This window comes from Monocercomonoides exilis (genome assembly GCF_001643675.1).
Source record: "Monocercomonoides exilis strain PA203 chromosome Unknown scaffold27-1312184, whole genome shotgun sequence".
Taxonomy (NCBI): Eukaryota; Preaxostyla; order Oxymonadida; family Polymastigidae; genus Monocercomonoides; species Monocercomonoides exilis.
The window spans coordinates 809,911-827,263 of NW_027150572.1; the positions used below are offsets into that span (position 1 = coordinate 809,911).

The 17,353-nt window shown below is 41.6% G+C and overlaps 3 protein-coding genes across 3 annotated transcripts; 2 read left to right on the plus strand and 1 right to left on the minus strand.

Moving 5' to 3' along the window:
* Positions 1 to 495: 495 nt before the first annotated feature.
* MONOS_16696 (uncharacterized protein) lies at positions 496 to 10,428 on the plus strand (the record flags this gene model as incomplete). The annotated part of the gene is made up of 1 exon (XM_067869580.1): positions 496 to 10,428. One exon carries the CDS (start codon positions 496 to 498, stop codon positions 10,426 to 10,428), a length of 9,933 nt encoding a protein of 3,310 aa, XP_067726014.1.
* Positions 10,429 to 10,544: 116 nt separating this feature from the next.
* Positions 10,545 to 12,794, plus strand: MONOS_17703 (uncharacterized protein; the record flags this gene model as incomplete). Its single annotated transcript, XM_067870649.1, has 1 exon — positions 10,545 to 12,794. The coding sequence occupies one exon, from the start codon at positions 10,545 to 10,547 to the stop codon at positions 12,444 to 12,446; it is 1,902 nt and encodes a 633-aa protein (XP_067726015.1). The 3' UTR covers positions 12,447 to 12,794.
* A 3,595-nt stretch (positions 12,795 to 16,389) lies between these two features.
* MONOS_17704 (uncharacterized protein) lies at positions 16,390 to 17,302 on the minus strand (the record flags this gene model as incomplete). Its single annotated transcript, XM_067870650.1, has 1 exon — positions 16,390 to 17,302. The coding sequence occupies one exon, from the start codon at positions 17,300 to 17,302 to the stop codon at positions 16,688 to 16,690; it is 615 nt and encodes a 204-aa protein (XP_067726016.1). The 3' UTR covers positions 16,390 to 16,687.
* Between the last annotated feature and the right edge of the window lie 51 nt (positions 17,303 to 17,353).

Genomic DNA, 17,353 nt, shown 5'->3' on the forward strand with positions numbered 1-17,353 from the left:
AATGCAAATCACTATATATTAAATAAAAAAAAAAGGGTTCAAAGAAAACTAGATTCTAAAAAAAAGGGAGAACAAACTAATTGAGATCTGCAAAAGCAAAAAGGAATAATTAATTCACCAAAAATCAAAAATGTTCAAAGCACTTACGTTATTCATGATAATCTCGGCTCTTCATACAAATAATTTATGTGAATGTTTCTTATCTCAAATTATCCTGACAACAAATGTTCCAATTTATAACGAAATAGCCCAACTCAAATATTCTCCAAATTTGATTCAGCCACCACTTTTATGTGTGATAAACTTTTTTCGTAAAAAATGACACATTAATTATTTCAATAATCATTCATAAAACACACAGATACAAAATTTTCAACTCTTGTTTTCACAACAAACTGCACCCTGAGTTTGCAGAAGTTGCAGTTGAGCCAAATGCCCGATAGTCACTTTCTTTCATCCAGTGATTCACCTGAAATCAGATTTCATTCCTGCATCATGTGCGTGGCAAATCCACAACAGAACAGCTTCATCAGCATTCGCTCCACAGTGCTGATTCTGAATAATCTGACAGTGCTGCTTCACCCTCCAGGGCACACCATCCAACCGCTGATCGATCCATCTTTGCAAAGTCTGAGCAGAAAGACTGCATATTCAATGCTGTCTGTTTCCTCGTCATCGTTTTCATCATTTTCACTGGAAGAATCTTTGCCGTTCTTTTCATCAAACACTCTGGAGCACCTCCACATCAGAAATACACACTTTTCCAACATTTCGCTGTCTCCTTCAGCTTTCCCCCAAAATGAAAAGCATACTGCTTCATGTTCCGCATGCACAATGCTGGCTGAACTGTCCATGTTTGAATGTGTCGAAAATGCACTGTATGGCAGCCTTTTTGAAAGCATCTGCAGGAAAGGAGGCTTTGCTTTTCTGAATTGCTCTTTTCACAAATGCAATCGTCAAAGAGAGTTAATTACCGAGCGAGTTGATACATCTATTGCAAATGTTTCTTTATTCAGTGATGTGGACTTCATTATGACCAAAACTCATCAAGGAATTGGAGGGGCAATTTTTCATTCAGCAAATAGTTCTCTAAATATCAGAAGATGCTACTTTAGTAATTGTATGGTAAGTGAAAGCGGAGGTGCTGTTTGCTCAATATTCAATCAAAGAGTCGATGTAATGTATTCCAATTTCTCTAATTGCAACGCTGATAAATACGGAGGAGGCTGCATAATATATAATGAATCATTTTTGATAATTCAAAAATGTTCATTTGAAAATTGTTCTGATAAAAATGGAGGAGGAGCAATAAATCATCACACAAGTAATGAAAATGACATTATTGATCAATGCTTATTCCAAAACTGCAGATGCAATGGAACCGATCAAGGTGGTGGTGGAATTGACATTGGTTCATCATGCAAAACAATTATCAAAAATTGTGTATTTTCAAACTTGGTATCAGCAATTCTTGGAGGAGGAATAACCATACATACGCATCCCAGCCACGAATCAACATGTCGGCTCCTCTTTTGCTTATTCCGAAACAACACTTCCGAATCAGACGAAGGACACGATATTCACGTTGCAAACAATGTGACGTTATTGTTCAATGAGACATCGCTCGAGACTTGCCGAACATTCACCAACAAAGAACGGAGAGTGGTGGTGGCTGATGTCGAGTGCGATGGCTGGCTGCGGCGCATGAATTATCCGATTTATGTGAGCAGTGCCAGAGGAAGCGGAGAAGGGATGTGCGGTTGGGCAGAAAGAAAGTGCAAAACAATTGCCATTGCGCTCGAAATGCCGCTGTGGGGGATCGGAGCAGAGGACGAGCCTATTGTGCAGCTGGAGTCTGAAAGCCTGAGCGAATGTCCGCTTGTGGTTGAGAGGATAAAAGTGCTGGTGAAGGGCGTTTCAAACGAGCTGACTATCATCAGCAAAGACATCACTGCATCGCCTTTGCCACTGCAACAGCCGTTGATAAGTGTGGCTGGTGGTGAGTTGAGATGGACAAACTCTTCATTGATGCATGATCCGTCGATATCCTCTGAATGCCCTCTTGCACAGATCACTTCATCAGGAGTTTTTGTTCTTGAGGAATGCATAATCGCACCAGGAGGCGCACAATCAGCCGCTTCTGCCAGGTTCGAATCTCCCTTAATCCTTGTTGCATCTGCTGGAAAACTGAATCTGTTAAGCACCAAAATTGTGGGATTCTCGCTTGCGGATGCAGCAGCAATTTCAGTGGAGGGAGGATCCACAGTGTGCGCAAATGCAACATTTTCAGAGATTGTGAGAAGCTCAGGAAGTGGAGCAGCAATTCATGGCTCGCTTCAGAGCGCATGCACACTGGATCTGGACAACACTTCGCTGGCAAATTGCGGATGCAGCAGCAATGATGGAGGGGGGATCTGGGCAAGCCTTGGAGAAGGGAGCTTCATGGAAATTGGAAAGAGTTCACTGGCACTGTTCTCACAATGCACAGTTTCCAAGGAAGGACCTGCTTGCAGGGGTGGAGGGTCGTATGTAACTGTCTCTGGGGAAGATGCAAAATTCAAGTTCCAGCACGTTGATTTTCAGTCGTGCGATGGGTGGAAAGGCAGAAACATGTTTGTGAGCGCTCCGCGTCTGAGCACAGTAATTAGCAGAGATTCGATTGCCTTTGGCACAGATAGCATGGAGGATGACGATCTGATGGGATACGAAGACGGATTTGGCACAGATCCAGTGCCGCTGAAAGCCTTCCTGATTGAATTTGGAGGAAAAGGGTATGTTGGGGGAGAGAAAAGCCGCGACTTCAGAGGATGTGGCAGTAAAGAGTATCCATGCTGTTCAGTTCAGTACACAGGACTGCTGCTCTTTGAAAACACAAAAAGAATAATCGTGCTGAACAGCGGATTTGTCTGGAATGATGCAGCGGAGATGACTGGCCCAGCATGGGACATAGGGTGTACGGCACAGGAAAAGATCAGAGTTGGAGCATCACGAGCTGCAAATGCAGAAGCTATGATTGCTGCAAAAGCCAATACGGACATTACAAACGTGATGTTCGCTGTGCCCGGCAGATTGTCTCCTTCGGACTCGTCAAGCAATGCAGTGCTGATCCAGGGGCTGAACGGAACACTGAAGCTGTCTCTTTGCGGGATACAAATGGATCAGCAAACAGAAGCTGTGAGCTATGGGCTGATTTGCATGAAGGGCGGGTCATTGGAGTGCATTCAATTCAATGCAGCGGGATTGCGCATGAGCGGAGTCAGCCTGTTTGTAATCGAGAATACGTGTGCCAGTGCAAGACTGGACAAGTTGTCGCTCACAAACACAACCACAACAGCGGAGACTGGACTGATTGAGGCAAAAGCAGGGAGCAGCATAGAACTGAGGAATTCGACACTTGCTTGGCAAGACGGAGCGTTATGCTGCCACTTTGTAAAGATGAGCGACAGCGGAGCGGTTGATGCGAGCAGAAGTGCAGTTGTGCAGCTTGCGAATAACACAGCCAGCAACATGATACTTGAAAGAAGCGGAGGATGCGTCGTCGAGGGGGTTGTGAAGTGCGGAAGCACGCTGATTGTTGTTGGAGGAGTGTTTGAGAACTGCACCAGCATCGACGGGAATGGCGGTGGGATTAGCGTGAAGCTGGAGAGCGGCTCGTCGATGCAGCTGGGGAATGCTGAGTGTGCTGTGGAGCTGAGGAAATGCGAGGCCCAGGAAAGGGATGCAGTGGGGTCGGGGAATGGAGGCGGGATATTCATTGAAATGATTGGCAATGCAGAAGATATATTGCTGGAATCTGCCCTGTTCAGCAACTGTGTTGCCGCAAGGGGCAATAATGTGTTTGTTGTTGCTGCAGACTTGTCGAGACTTATTACTCCTGAAAGAGTGAAAATGGCAGTGAACTTGAGGGATATAAGGGGATTGAGCGGGTTTGAGAGGAGCACCACAAACGAGCAGTATGCAATTCCTCTGGTGGTGTATCTGTGGGATAACTTCAGCGGGTGTGGATTTGCGGATGAGGAGAGTGGAGGCGACTTTAGTGCCTGCGGGTTTGAGCAGACACCGTGCAAGACACTTGATTACGAAATACTTCTTCGGCGCACAAAACAGTTTTCTTCCACATCCTCTCTTCCACTCTTCTCGCTTTGTGTTTCCTCAAGGTCTTATCTGAACGCAGCAGTGGCATTACACGAACTCAACCCATCAAGCTCAGCGTCTGCACTCCCTTTTCCACACACTTGGCATTTGAACTTTCTCAATGGCAATGCATCTTCTGGATCGGAGTTTTCATTGATTGGGAGCGCAGGAGATTCGGCTGTGGCTGTGAACAATTCTCTTGGGGGAGAGGAAAATGCAGCTATCACTTCGTCAATTGAGCTGACTGTGCGAAATCTGCAAATCATCCTTCCGATTGTGCAAACAGGAAGCAGAGCATGCATCATCTCTTCGAGTAAAATGCTGCACATCGACAAATGCACATTCAGCACAGGTGAAGAGCACAGACTCGGATGCTTCTTGCTCGAAATAGTTAAAGGCAGCTTTGATGGGAAAGATGTAGTGTTTGGCTCGAGCTCGTCTGCCGTCGATCTGACTTGCAAAGAATCAGCTGTCATGATCAGTCCGTTGAGTGCAACTTCTTTCATCAACTGCACATTCAGAAGCGTGCGCCACGCAGATGGAAACTCTTCCTGCATTTCTGTCAAAGAAGGAGAAGAGGATGGAGAAGAAGAAGGAGAAACAGCAATTGAGATTGAAGACTGCACATTCGACGGTTGCAGCGTTTGCGCTGGAAGCGGCGTTGGAGGAGGGATCATGACAGCAAAAGGAAACCGTCAGAGGCTTTGGATAACCAATACTTCTTTGTGGAGATGCTCAGTGCCAAGCGACTCAGCGAGTGGCAGGGGCTTAGGGGGCGGACTGTTTGTCTCGTGTTGGGGCGCATCTTCCTTCAGGCTCGCCACTGTGTCATTTTCAGAATGCAATGCATGGAGAGGGAAGAACATGTTTGTTAGCTCGGACAACCTAAGTGAGAGAGTCACGAGGGAGTCAATGAACATTGTGATAGATGTTGAGATAGAGGAGGCACCAGACTTCGACGAGTTTTGCGGCTATGAGAATGAAGTCACTTCAACCGCTGTTCCGTTGGTGCTGTTTTTGCGAGATCCTCCACAACCCGTGCTCATTGGCGGAGATTCTGCGGAGGAATGTCGGGTGTGTGGCTACATAGACTTTCCCTGTCCGTCGATTCCTTATGCTGTGGAGAACAGATTCAAAGAAGGAAAAGCAATCCTCAGGCTTCTCGAATCCTTCGCATTTCGCGATCATCTTGCTCTCAAAACACAAGAAATGTTCATCGACACAGCAGAAGAAAGACACAAGATTGCAGTGAATTCTGGAGGAAGCGGAGAAGAAATCGGCTTGATTGAGACCGGAAATGCGATCACATTCAATAACATCACTTTTCTCCTTCCTCCTTCGCTGTCGATGAGAGAAGTGCTCTTATTATGCTCAAGCTCCACTTGCATTGTGAACGGCTGCTCGGCTGAAATGAAAGAAGCAGGGCAGCAGCCATTGTTCGGGCTGTTTGCCGTTGAAGGGGGAAAATTGGTTGTGATGGATTTCGAAGTGTGCAACATGTTGTTTGGATCTGAATATCTGATATCTGTTCGGAGCATCGGAAGAAGCTCCGAGGCACAACTGAGCAATGTGCACTGGGAGGGAGTGCAGAAAAGCGGCACAAGAGGGCTGATAGAAGTCGGACCAGGGTGTATCCTAAAAGTTGAAAAGAGCGGATTTGGAAATGCAGAGGAAGTGAGCTGCTGCATGATTGAGGCGAACGGGAAGGCAGATGTGACAATATTAGACACACTGTTTAATGGAGTCACTCGCGGAACAGGAAAAGGGGCAGCATTCAGCGGGAATTTCGATGAAGACGGGTCAGCCACTTTTAGAAACAACACATTTGACAGATGCAAGTGCGCTGCAGAACTGACAGGAGGAGCAATATATGCAAATGTGGAATCAAGAGGGCAGTTGATATTCGACAACAACTCCGTGAGTTCGTGCGAGGTGCCAACAGTCGAAGGATTGGGAGGTGGGCTGTACGTGAAACTGGGAGCCATGGATACCCACTACTCCATGATGAACGATAACTTCGGGCAGAACAAGGCATATCTGGGAAGAGATGTGTTCATGGTGTGTCCTTCGCCCCGCAACATGATCGATATAGCGCATTGGGAAGGATCTGCAGTTGAAGGGCAGGATAGCAGCACGCTATGGACTGCAGACAGCGATGTTTCGGCGCAGATCAGCGAAACTATTTTGAGGTTTCTATTTCCCCCCAAAACTGACATCGTGTTCGTGATGGCAGGAGGATCCAATGAAAGCGATTGTGGAGACGACCTAAAGCCATGTGGCGATCTGTATGAAGGCTTTAGAAAAATGGACGAGTCAAAAATGTTTCTGCACATCAACGATTCAGGCAGGATCAGCAAGAAAATGGAAAGAGATAATGCTCCCCTGACGTTGAGAGGCAGCCAAGCAGAAAGATCGATTCTTTATGTGGAGTCAGGTGGCTGTCTGTCTCAGACTCGCGGTGATTCTTCGACAAGCATGACTGTCACCGATCTGATCATAATGCTACCAACATCCAGTTCTGTTGATGCTGTGATAAGCGGGAGTGCAGGGAAAATATTTATTACGAAGTGTGCAATCCAGCTGGCAGCAGGCACCACAAACGAGGAGTCGGCATGCACAACGATGTGGATTGCCAAAGGATGTGGCAGCAGCATCCGCTTCAACAATGTGTCTGTGCCAGGCATCGTCTTTTCAGGAAAAGGAGGAGTTGCTGTGGTAGATGGTGGAGAGCTGATCGTTTCTCACTTGACCGCTTTGGATGTGTCGGCACATGGCCAGGAGCATGGATTGATACAGGCAGTCAATGCAAAGAATGTGAAAGTCGAATATTCTGAAGTGGCTGTCTGCTCATCATCTGAAGGGCCATTTATTAGCATTACTGGGGTTCATGCAACAGAAATATCAGGGAACTGTTCCTTCAGATGCTGTAGCAATGGGGCTGAGAATGGAGAAGGCGGGTTTATGCTGTGCCAGCTGGATAACAAAGAATGCTTGAAAATGCGAAATACATCGATTTCTGAGTGCAGTGTGGATCAAAGCAGCGGAAAAGGAGGAGGCCTGCTATTAAGCTTGGGAAATAACTCAAACAGCAATTTTTCTCTGGAGAGCATTTCATTTGCCGGAAATAGCGGGAAGTATGGTCGAGATGTATTTGTTGTATGCAAAGCATTGAACGAGAGTATTGCTTCCAGTCGATTTGTGTCGATTGCTGGGGACAGAGAAAATGGGAAAGCCGATATGGCCGGAACAGATTCGGACCTATTTCGCGGAAAAGTGGTGGATCTGGATTTGCTGTTGACGCAGTATTGCTCGAGCGAAATCTGTGTGTCTTCAGAAGGTTTGGATGTGCTGGGATGTGGAAAGAAGGAGATGGCGTGCCACACATTCTGGAGAGGCGTGCAGAATATGGAAAGAGATTCTCTTTTGAAAGTCTTGGAGATCAGAGACGAGACATGCTTGGCTGATTATCATAACCTCTCAACGTTTGTTTTGGAGCATGAGAAACAGGAATCGTCGATCGCTGAGCTTGCGAGGGTAATTGTAATGGATGGAGTTGAAGCAAACAGCAGGAAATGTGTCCTTCTGAACGAGTTGTCGCTGACCATCAGGAGGATAGAATTTGTCATTCCTCCGATTATTTCAGATGACATTAATGCACTTCTGCTCAGCGAGGCGCCAGCTGAGATAATCACGATGGATGCGTGCTCATTTTCGACAGCAAGTGCCGAATCAGTTGGATACCATGTGCTTGAGACAAGATCAGGAAAAAGTGAGATCGTCAATACGACAATCATTAACATGGCTTTTGCGGTTTCTCCTTTCAACTTATTGGCAGATACCTATTTTGAGGGAGGTTTATATGAAAATGTCAGTTCTTCTAAGTGTAGTGCTGGCGGAGTTCAGATGGTTGTGTTGGATGCGCTTGATGAATTTGTCATGACGAACACAACAGGCAGAAACTGCAGCTGCTCGACGGCAAGCGGAAGAGGGGGTTTTTTGTATTTGGATTGTAACGAAAGCGCATCATCAACCCCATTTAGCTTGCATGGCGTCGATTTTAGTGAAAACAACGCAAATGTTGGGAAGAATATGTTTCTTGTCTCGTCTGACTTGAATGCAACTGTGACCAATGCAAGCTTTGATTTTTTGTGGGGGCCAAGCAGCGCAGACGGCGAGCTGTATGTGGGGAAAGACATGGTGTTCGACGAATGCGACTTATTCAAGTTTCTTGTTGATTACCGTTCATCAACAATTCATATATCTGATAAAGGTCATGATTTTGCTCGCTGTGGAAGCTCTGAGGAGCCTTGCTTGTCGTTATGGCAAGGAATCGCACACTGTGCTGGAGAGGTAGTTTCAAAAGCATTAATCATTGAAGGTTCGGCAGAAGTCAATGATTCATACAACATGACTAATTATGCGTTTTCCTCTGGTACAGACGATACAGAGGAACAGGAATATTCTTCTCTGATATTTGACAAAAAGAGTTCAAGAGAAGGCGAAACTTTTATAGAGAACTCAGGAGAATTGAAGTTTGGGCTGATAAAGTTTGTGCTAACGGAAGACTTTGATAATGAGATAAAAGCAGTGATAAATCATGCAAAGGGGAGACTTGAGCTGAGCAATTGCTTGTTGCAGTCGAGAAAGGAAAACGGAAATCACAGGCAAGGATTTGTTGCGGCAAAGCAGGGCTCGGTGAAAGTTCATTCCCTTTCAATAGAAAGCGTGAATATGATATATTCTGTCTTTACGATAACATCAGGATGCGAGTGTGTGCTAAAGAGCCTTCAAATGCACTCGTGCAGCATCGAAAGCGGGAGCGTGCTGATGGAGATAGAAGAATCCGCCAGTCAAAATGAAGAGAAGGAAACACACATCTCTTTGGACGAATCGTATTTTGCACTATGTGTTGCTCATCAAAACGGGCCGAGCATTATATGCTGCCGCGGAAGAAGCACAACGACTCTTGCGATCAACAGCTCATGCTTTGATGGGTGTAAAGCTCTGAGCTCAGAGAAAGGAGGCGCTGTATTCTTTGAGTTGAACGAAAGGGGATCGCTTGAGATGAAGCAGTCAAATGTGTCTCAGTGCGGATGCTCGCCCGAGACTGGAAAAGGAGGAGGCATTTATGTGAAATCGCAGCTGTTTGGGGAGCTGAACTTTATTTTTGACAAGTGCAAATTTTCCGGAAACAGCGGATGGAAAGGAAGAGACATATTTGTGGAGTGCATCGAGATCTCGAAGCAGGTGAACGACACTCAGTTCAAGATGGATTTGAGGGAAAACGAGTACAACAGGAGCAATGCTATCTTCGGGATCGATATTGCAAACGAAGCGCCTATTGATCTGTTTGACTTCATATCAACGCTGCTGCAAAGCACAATATTTGTCTCTTCTTCGGCAAGCAGGGGTGGTAATAATGGGCGGCAATGTGGCACTTTTTCTCGCCCATGCAAAAGTGTGAATTATGGGCTGGGCCATCTTGTTGCTGATTACGAATGCAGATTACTTGTGGATCTGGAAAGCGTGGTAGACGGGATGATGGAACTGTCAGACATGATACTGAAATCCTTGGCGCAATCCATTGCGCGTGTAAGGATTGAGATAGGAACGGCTCGGCAAGGAGATCCAGCAATCAGGATTGGCGGAAATGTGATCGTTGAGAACATAGGATTTATCTTTGCAAGATCTCTTGTTTCTGGTTGTGATATCCTATTTCTTGTAGAAGATGCGGCTTTGTCGATGGAGTCGTGCGAAGTGTGCTCAAACAAGACTGAGGGTACAGCACATACAGTACCTTGCGCTCTTCGATGCACAGCAGGTTCAATAAAAATGGCAAAGTCTGCAATAACGAAAATAAGAGGGATACGCCTGATTGAGCTGTTCAATTCGACAATGGAACTGAAAGAAGTTGACATCATAGATGCTGAAGCAAGCAAATGCTTCTTTGCTCTGGACAGCTCGGACATTGTTCTGAAAGATGCAACACTTCGCGATCTGCGCATTGATGATGGCTCGGTTTTCTGTTCAAGCAGCAGCACTTTGGGGAATATTCTGTCAATGGGTATTTCAGTATTTCAGAACATTACTCGCCCATCGTTTGGAGCTTCATTAGCTGAACTTGAAAACGAAAAAACGAAAATAAGCATGGTGAACTGCTCGGTTTACGAATGCACAATAGATGATGTTACAGGATCTTCAATCGAGAAGTGCGATCCAGCAAAAGTGTCGAATTTGAGAGTTGCACTTTTGCTGGGGCAAGAGATGAGATATCTCATGAATTACCAAAATTAGAGGGCATTTGCCAATGGAATGAATCGATGCTTGCGTTTTGGAAGTGCATAACCTTGATAAAAGACACAACAATATGCAACTCTTCGCGAGGGGGAGTGTATGTTTCCGACGGAGCAATGACAATTGAGAAGGGAGAATTCACGGAAAACAATCCACTCGTCAGTGGATATCCATCGATGCGTAGAAATGTTGCTTGCTCAGGCAGTGGAACAGTGAATGTGGTGAGCTTGAAAGGAGGAGATGGGGTGAAGGATAATTCATCGTTATGGATGTTGAATGAAGGGTGCAGTTTTGAAGGGATTGTTTCAGAAAGAGCATCATCATTTTTCATTCCTGTGCTAGAGTCTGTAGAAATAGAAGAAGCCGGAAACGAAATGAGGTTGGCATTTGCAGGGCTGCTTCTTCTTCCATGCAATCTATCATTCAAGGTTGTTAGCAGCATTGGTGATGAGGAGGCTATTGAAACGAAGATGTTCGACGAGGATGGGTTTGTTTCTGAGAAAGAAGTGGAGGGACTGATTGCAGCGAGCACAATCACAGGAGCCGGGGCAGAGGTGGAAGTGAAGACAGCAATCGAGTATTGGAGCTCTGGAAAGTGTGGGATAACTTCATGGTGGATCCTGAAAAATATCACAGAGCAAAGGAAAGAGTACGAAGTACAAACTAACTTGGATAAAAAAGAGGGATCAATGTGGCCAGTTATTGTTGCTGTAATGTCAATAATACTTTTAATTGTCCTCATTGCATCCATTGCCGTTACAATAAGATGGAGAAAGTCAAAAAGACGAACGGAGGAATTAGAAGAGATTGTGAATGATAACATCAGAAAGGATCCGAAGGCGTTTGAGATGGTGACGATGGAGATGTCGCCGGAGGAGCAGTGGAGGAGAGTGGCAGGGGATGTCGAGAAGAAGGACGATGAGAGGATAAAGAAGAGGGTGTATGAGAAAAGCTTGGGACACTCGGAGTCATCTGAGCATTTGCTGAGTGAGAGCGGTTCCACAGAATATATTCTTGGAAAGGACTCAGACAACATTCCCGATTGGGTATTGGAGAAAGTTGAGGAAGAAGAAGAAGAGATAAGGAAGAGAACACCATCACCTTCCATCTCGTCCACTTCAACAACAGACACTTCAGACACAGAATCGACTTTTGTTCGGGGGGAGGATCTGTGCCCAACTACCTCATCGATGTCTAACTTGGTGGATGCAATGGCATGTTCTTCGCCTCATGAGAAGCTCATTGTGGATCTGAGGGATTCGCTGTTCATGTTGTTGCATGGAAGGAATGAAAAGAAGGAGATGGCGATTGGCACATTGAAGGAGAGAGAACAAACAGCTGCTCAAATCCTGTTCTGGGTGGCTAACCTTGCTCTCCACTCCTTTGATGAAATGGAAAATTCACTTCAATCATTAGCCAATTTGAGTCCCCACATTGTATTGTTCTCTGAACACATGGTCATCTGCATTGTCATGCACTCAGACTTCTTGTCTGATGATGATTCAGACTCGTCTTCCATCTCCTCATCAACTGTTGTGACTTCTGCCAGCGATGATGATGATGATGACTCTCTGCCCTCATCCGCCTTTGAGGATGAGGATGACTTCAAAAAGGAGTGCCTGAGATGGAAGGCACCAGAGCTGTTGATCAACAAGAAGATGGGAGCAACAAAGGAGTCAGTTGCCTTTTCGATTGGAATGATGCTGTGGGAGTGCTTGACGCTCCAGATCCCGTTCGGGGAGTATGAAGCAGAGGTGGCGGGACAGAAGATTGTGAACGGAGAAAGACCAGATTTAAGAAAAGTGCTGGAATCTTCATACGCAGAGGTGCTGCATCACGCTTTTTCTCCTCAGCAAGGCAACCGCCCAACGCTAATTGCAATGAAAAGGGAGTTTATTCAGCGTTTCCCAGCAGGCACTGTGATGCTCACAGTTTCAGATGCCATCGATTTCGAGAACGAAAGCGAAGGAGAGGGCAGCACTGCCATGGAATCAAGGTCCTTGTCGAGCAGCAGTTGATTTCTGGCATTTTTTCTGTTGAGCAGCAGTATATAATTGATGAATTCTAAGAAGAGGAAATTGCCGGACTGTAATTTCTCGCTGCCGGCGTGAGCAAACAGAATATTTGTAACATAAATATCGGATTTTGGATGAATTAATGTTGCAGTAAAAAGGCCGCGAAAACATGTAAATTTCTGAGTCGGAAATAGGAAAGACTGACGAATAAAAATAAATGTGGTTGTTCATTTTGCTTGCCAATCAGAAGGGATTCCAATATGCTCCATTCAATCGATTTTTTGTTTCTTCTTTTTTGGATCATATCACTTCTCTCTCAAAGAGCGAGGCGTGCAACAAGCACACAATCAAACAATTGTGCCAATTGGCAGATTTCTGATTCTTAGCCAATAAAAATCGTTCCGACTTGATGATATGCCTTATTTGCGAATAAACTAAAAAATATTTATATTGTCATTTTATCTTTAAAAAAATAAAATAAAATAAATTCTGTATAGAAGTACCAATAAATAATGAATTTTACCATTGGATGTTGCTGACGTTGTTGGCATCTTAAATTTTGAGCTTCAAGCTGTGCCCTGCACAAATCCTTGGGGAAGTGGCATATTCAGCACGTCGAGTCAACCAATCTCCATATCAAAGTGCATTGAAAAAATCATTTGAAATAGCAAATAAATTATAAAGTCATACTTCCACTGTTAAAGGCCTGTTTTGGTTTTTATTTGACTTTTTATAATTTGGAAAAAATGTTTTCAAACCCAGTTGCGGCTTATCAGAAACTTAGAGTCGATTAAAAATAATAAAACGTATAAATCATTGCGGGTAAAAGTGCTGATTGTGGGATGATTCATTGGCAATCTCATTAACAATCCTAACATAAATATTTTTATGGTTGCCTTTTTTATACCGAGCATTTTTGAAAAAATCACAGCAAAATTAATATATATTTTTATTGGGAGAAAATTAAACTGAAGCACGAATAAGCATGATTTTGTGACGGCTTTTAACCTTTTCTGATTTTTTTTTTCTATTTAAAGAGATCTTGAGTATTTTCAATTAATATCCAACATTTTCTGCTTCTTTTCTTTTAAAAAACCATTTCACTTCTTCTGTTTGTTTTTATCATGCAGTCATGAAACAAACAAAAATATCTTTCGTTTATTTTTATTTCAAAGAGTTGTGCTCTTTTCCATTTTATTGATTTTTGTGTGACAAAAACTAATTATTACTCAAAATTGTTGAACTTGTTATTTGAGATTATTAAACTAATAATTCAAAATTAATCAAATTGAGTATTTATTAACAAAACATTTTATGTGAAAAATTAGTTTTTGGCTGAATGCCGGAAAGTGCTGAAAATATTATATTCAGTCAATATTCGTTAAAACGATGAAAAATTGAACCTCTATTTTTAATAATTGTCAATAAACATAAAAATATTCACTTTTTCAGAAAATATCAACAAAGATGGAATCTGCGTATTTTCAAAATTATTTCTTTTTTGATTATTAATTAATAATCCAAGAAATATTTTAAAAGAAATTATTTTATAGAGGGAAGTTATACACCACAATTCAAAAACCTGAGTTTTATAGTATTTAACCACTTATTATTCATTTACAAGCCAGAATTTATATTAAAAACCTCCGGGCTTTTGAGAAAACTCTCTTTTGAATTATGGAAAAAATGAATTCTATTTAAGGGATGGATCTATTTTGATCACGTTGATGTCTCACTTTCCAGATCGCAAATCAAATATTTCTCAAAAAACGAAATTATTCCAAGATAATGAAGCAACATAGAATTGACTAATGAGATTTTAATAATTTGCAGCGAACAGAAGATGCCTTAAGTGTTTAAAAATTTTCTTCATAGAAGCTAGAGATAGTTGCAGGTATCATATGTGTTTCAGGCGTATAAAATACTGTTTATAATTGGAAATCACTTTTTTGTTATTTTCAAAAATACCTATCGAGAAAATTGTGATGATATTTTTGTGTTTCTGGATGAACAAAGAAATATATGGGTAATTCTTTTTGAAAAGTCGCAAATGTTTGAATTTCAAATAAATCAAAAATTTTACATTTTGCTCAAATTTCTGTTTCCACTCGCGAATCTTCTTAAGTTTGCTTGAAATAGAATTATCCAGAAATAGATATTTTTTCTGTGAAACTTGGTGTATGTCAACAATAATTTGAGCAAAATGTAAAATTTTTGATTTATTTGAAATTCAAACATTTGCGACTTTTCAAAAAGAATTACCCATATATTTCTTTGTTCATCCAGAGACACAAAAATATCATCACAATTTTCTCGATAGGTATTTTTGAAAATATCAAAAAAGTGATTTCCAATTATAAACAGTATTTTATACGCCTGAAACACATATGATACCTGCAACTATCTCTAGCTTCAATGAATAAAATTTTTCAACACATAAGGCATCTTCTGTTCGCTATAAATGGTTAAAATCTCATTAGTCAATTCTATGTTGCTTCATTATCTTGGAATAATTTCGTTTTTTGAGAAATATTTGATTTGCGATCTGGAAAGTGAGACATCAACGTGATCAAAATAGATCCATCCCTTAAATAGAATTCATTTTTTCCATAATTCAAAAGAGAGTTTTCTCAAAAGCCCGGAGGTTTTTAATATAAATTCTGGCTTGTAAATGAATAATAAGTGGTTAAATACTATAAAACTCAGGTTTTTGAATTGTGGTGTATAACTTCCCTCTATAAAATAATTTCTTTTAAAATATTTCTTGGATTATTAATTAATAATCAAAAAAGAAATAATTTTGAAAATACGCAGATTCCATCTTTGTTGATATTTTCTGAAAAAGTGAATATTTTTATGTTTATTGACAATTATTAAAAATAGAGGTTCAATTTTTCATCGTTTTAACGAATATTGACTGAATATAATATTTTCAGCACTTTCCGGCATTCAGCCAAAAACTAATTTTTCACATAAAATGTTTTGTTAATAAATACTCAATTTGATTAATTTTGAATTATTAGTTTAATAATCTCAAATAACAAGTTCAACAATTTTGAGTAATAATTAGTTTTTGTCACACAAAAATCAATAAAATGGAAAAGAGCACAACTCTTTGAAATAAAAATAAACGAAAGATATTTTTGTTTGTTTCATGACTGCATGATAAAAAACAAACAGAAGAAGTGAAATGGTTTTTTTAAAAGAAAAAGAAGCAGAAAATGTTGGATATTAATTGAAAATACTCAAGATCTCTTTAAATAGAAAAAAAAAAATCAGAAAAGGTTAAAAGCCGTCACAAAATCATGCTTATTCGTGCTTCAGTTTAATTTTCTCCCAATAAAAATATATATTAATTTTGCTGTGATTTTTTTCAAAAAATGCTCGGTATAAAAAAAGGCAACCATAAAAATATTTATGTTAGGATTGTTAATGAGATTGCCAATGAATCATCCCACAATCAGCACTTTTACCCGCAATGATTTATACGTTTTATTATTTTTAATCGACTCTAAGTTTCTGATAAGCCGCAACTGGGTTTGAAAACATTTTTTTCCAAATTATAAAAAGTCAAATAAAAACCAAAACAGGCCTTTAACAGTGGAAGTATGACTTTATAATTTATTTGCTATTTCAAATGATTTTTTTCAATGCACTTTGATATGGAGATTGGTTGACTCGACGTGCTGAATATGCCACTTCCCCAAGGATTTGTGCAGGGCACAGCTTGAAGCTCAAAATTTAAGATGCCAACAACGTCAGCAACATCCAATGGTAAAATTCATTATTTATTGGTACTTCTATACAGAATTTATTTTATTTTATTTTTTTAAAGATAAAATGACAATATAAATATTTTTTAGTTTATTCGCAAATAAGGCATATCATCAAGTCGGAACGATTTTTATTGGCTAAGAATCAGAAATCTGCCAATTGGCACAATTGTTTGATTGTGTGCTTGTTGCACGCCTCGCTCTTTGAGAGAGAAGTGATATGATCCAAAAAAGAAGAAACAAAAAATCGATTGAATGGAGCATATTGGAATCCCTTCTGATTGGCAAGCAAAATGAACAACCACATTTATTTTTATTCGTCAGTCTTTCCTATTTCCGACTCAGAAATTTACATGTTTTCGCGGCCTTTTTACTGCAACATTAATTCATCCAAAATCCGATATTTATGTTACAAATATTCTGTTTGCTCACGCCGGCAGCGAGAAATTACAGTCCGGCAATTTCCTCTTCTTAGAATTCATCAATTATATACTGCTGCTCAACAGAAAAAATGCCAGAAATCAACTGCTGCTCGACAAGGACCTTGATTCCATGGCAGTGCTGCCCTCTCCTTCGCTTTCGTTCTCGAAATCGATGGCATCTGAAACTGTGAGCATCACAGTGCCTGCTGGGAAACGCTGAATAAACTCCCTTTTCATTGCAATTAGCGTTGGGCGGTTGCCTTGCTGAGGAGAAAAAAGCGTGATGCAGCACCTCTGCGTATGAAGATTCCAGCACTTTTCTTAAATCTGGTCTTTCTCCGTTCACAATCTTCTGTCCCGCCACCTCTGCTTCATACTCCCCGAACGGGATCTGGAGCGTCAAGCACTCCCACAGCATCATTCCAATCGAAAAGGCAACTGACTCCTTTGTTGCTCCCATCTTCTTGTTGATCAACAGCTCTGGTGCCTTCCATCTCAGGCACTCCTTTTTGAAGTCATCCTCATCCTCAAAGGCGGATGAGGGCAGAGAGTCATCATCATCATCATCGCTGGCAGAAGTCACAACAGTTGATGAGGAGATGGAAGACGAGTCTGAATCATCATCAGACAAGAAGTCTGAGTGCATGACAATGCAGATGACCATGTGTTCAGAGAACAATACAATGTGGGGACTCAAATTGGCTAATGATTGAAG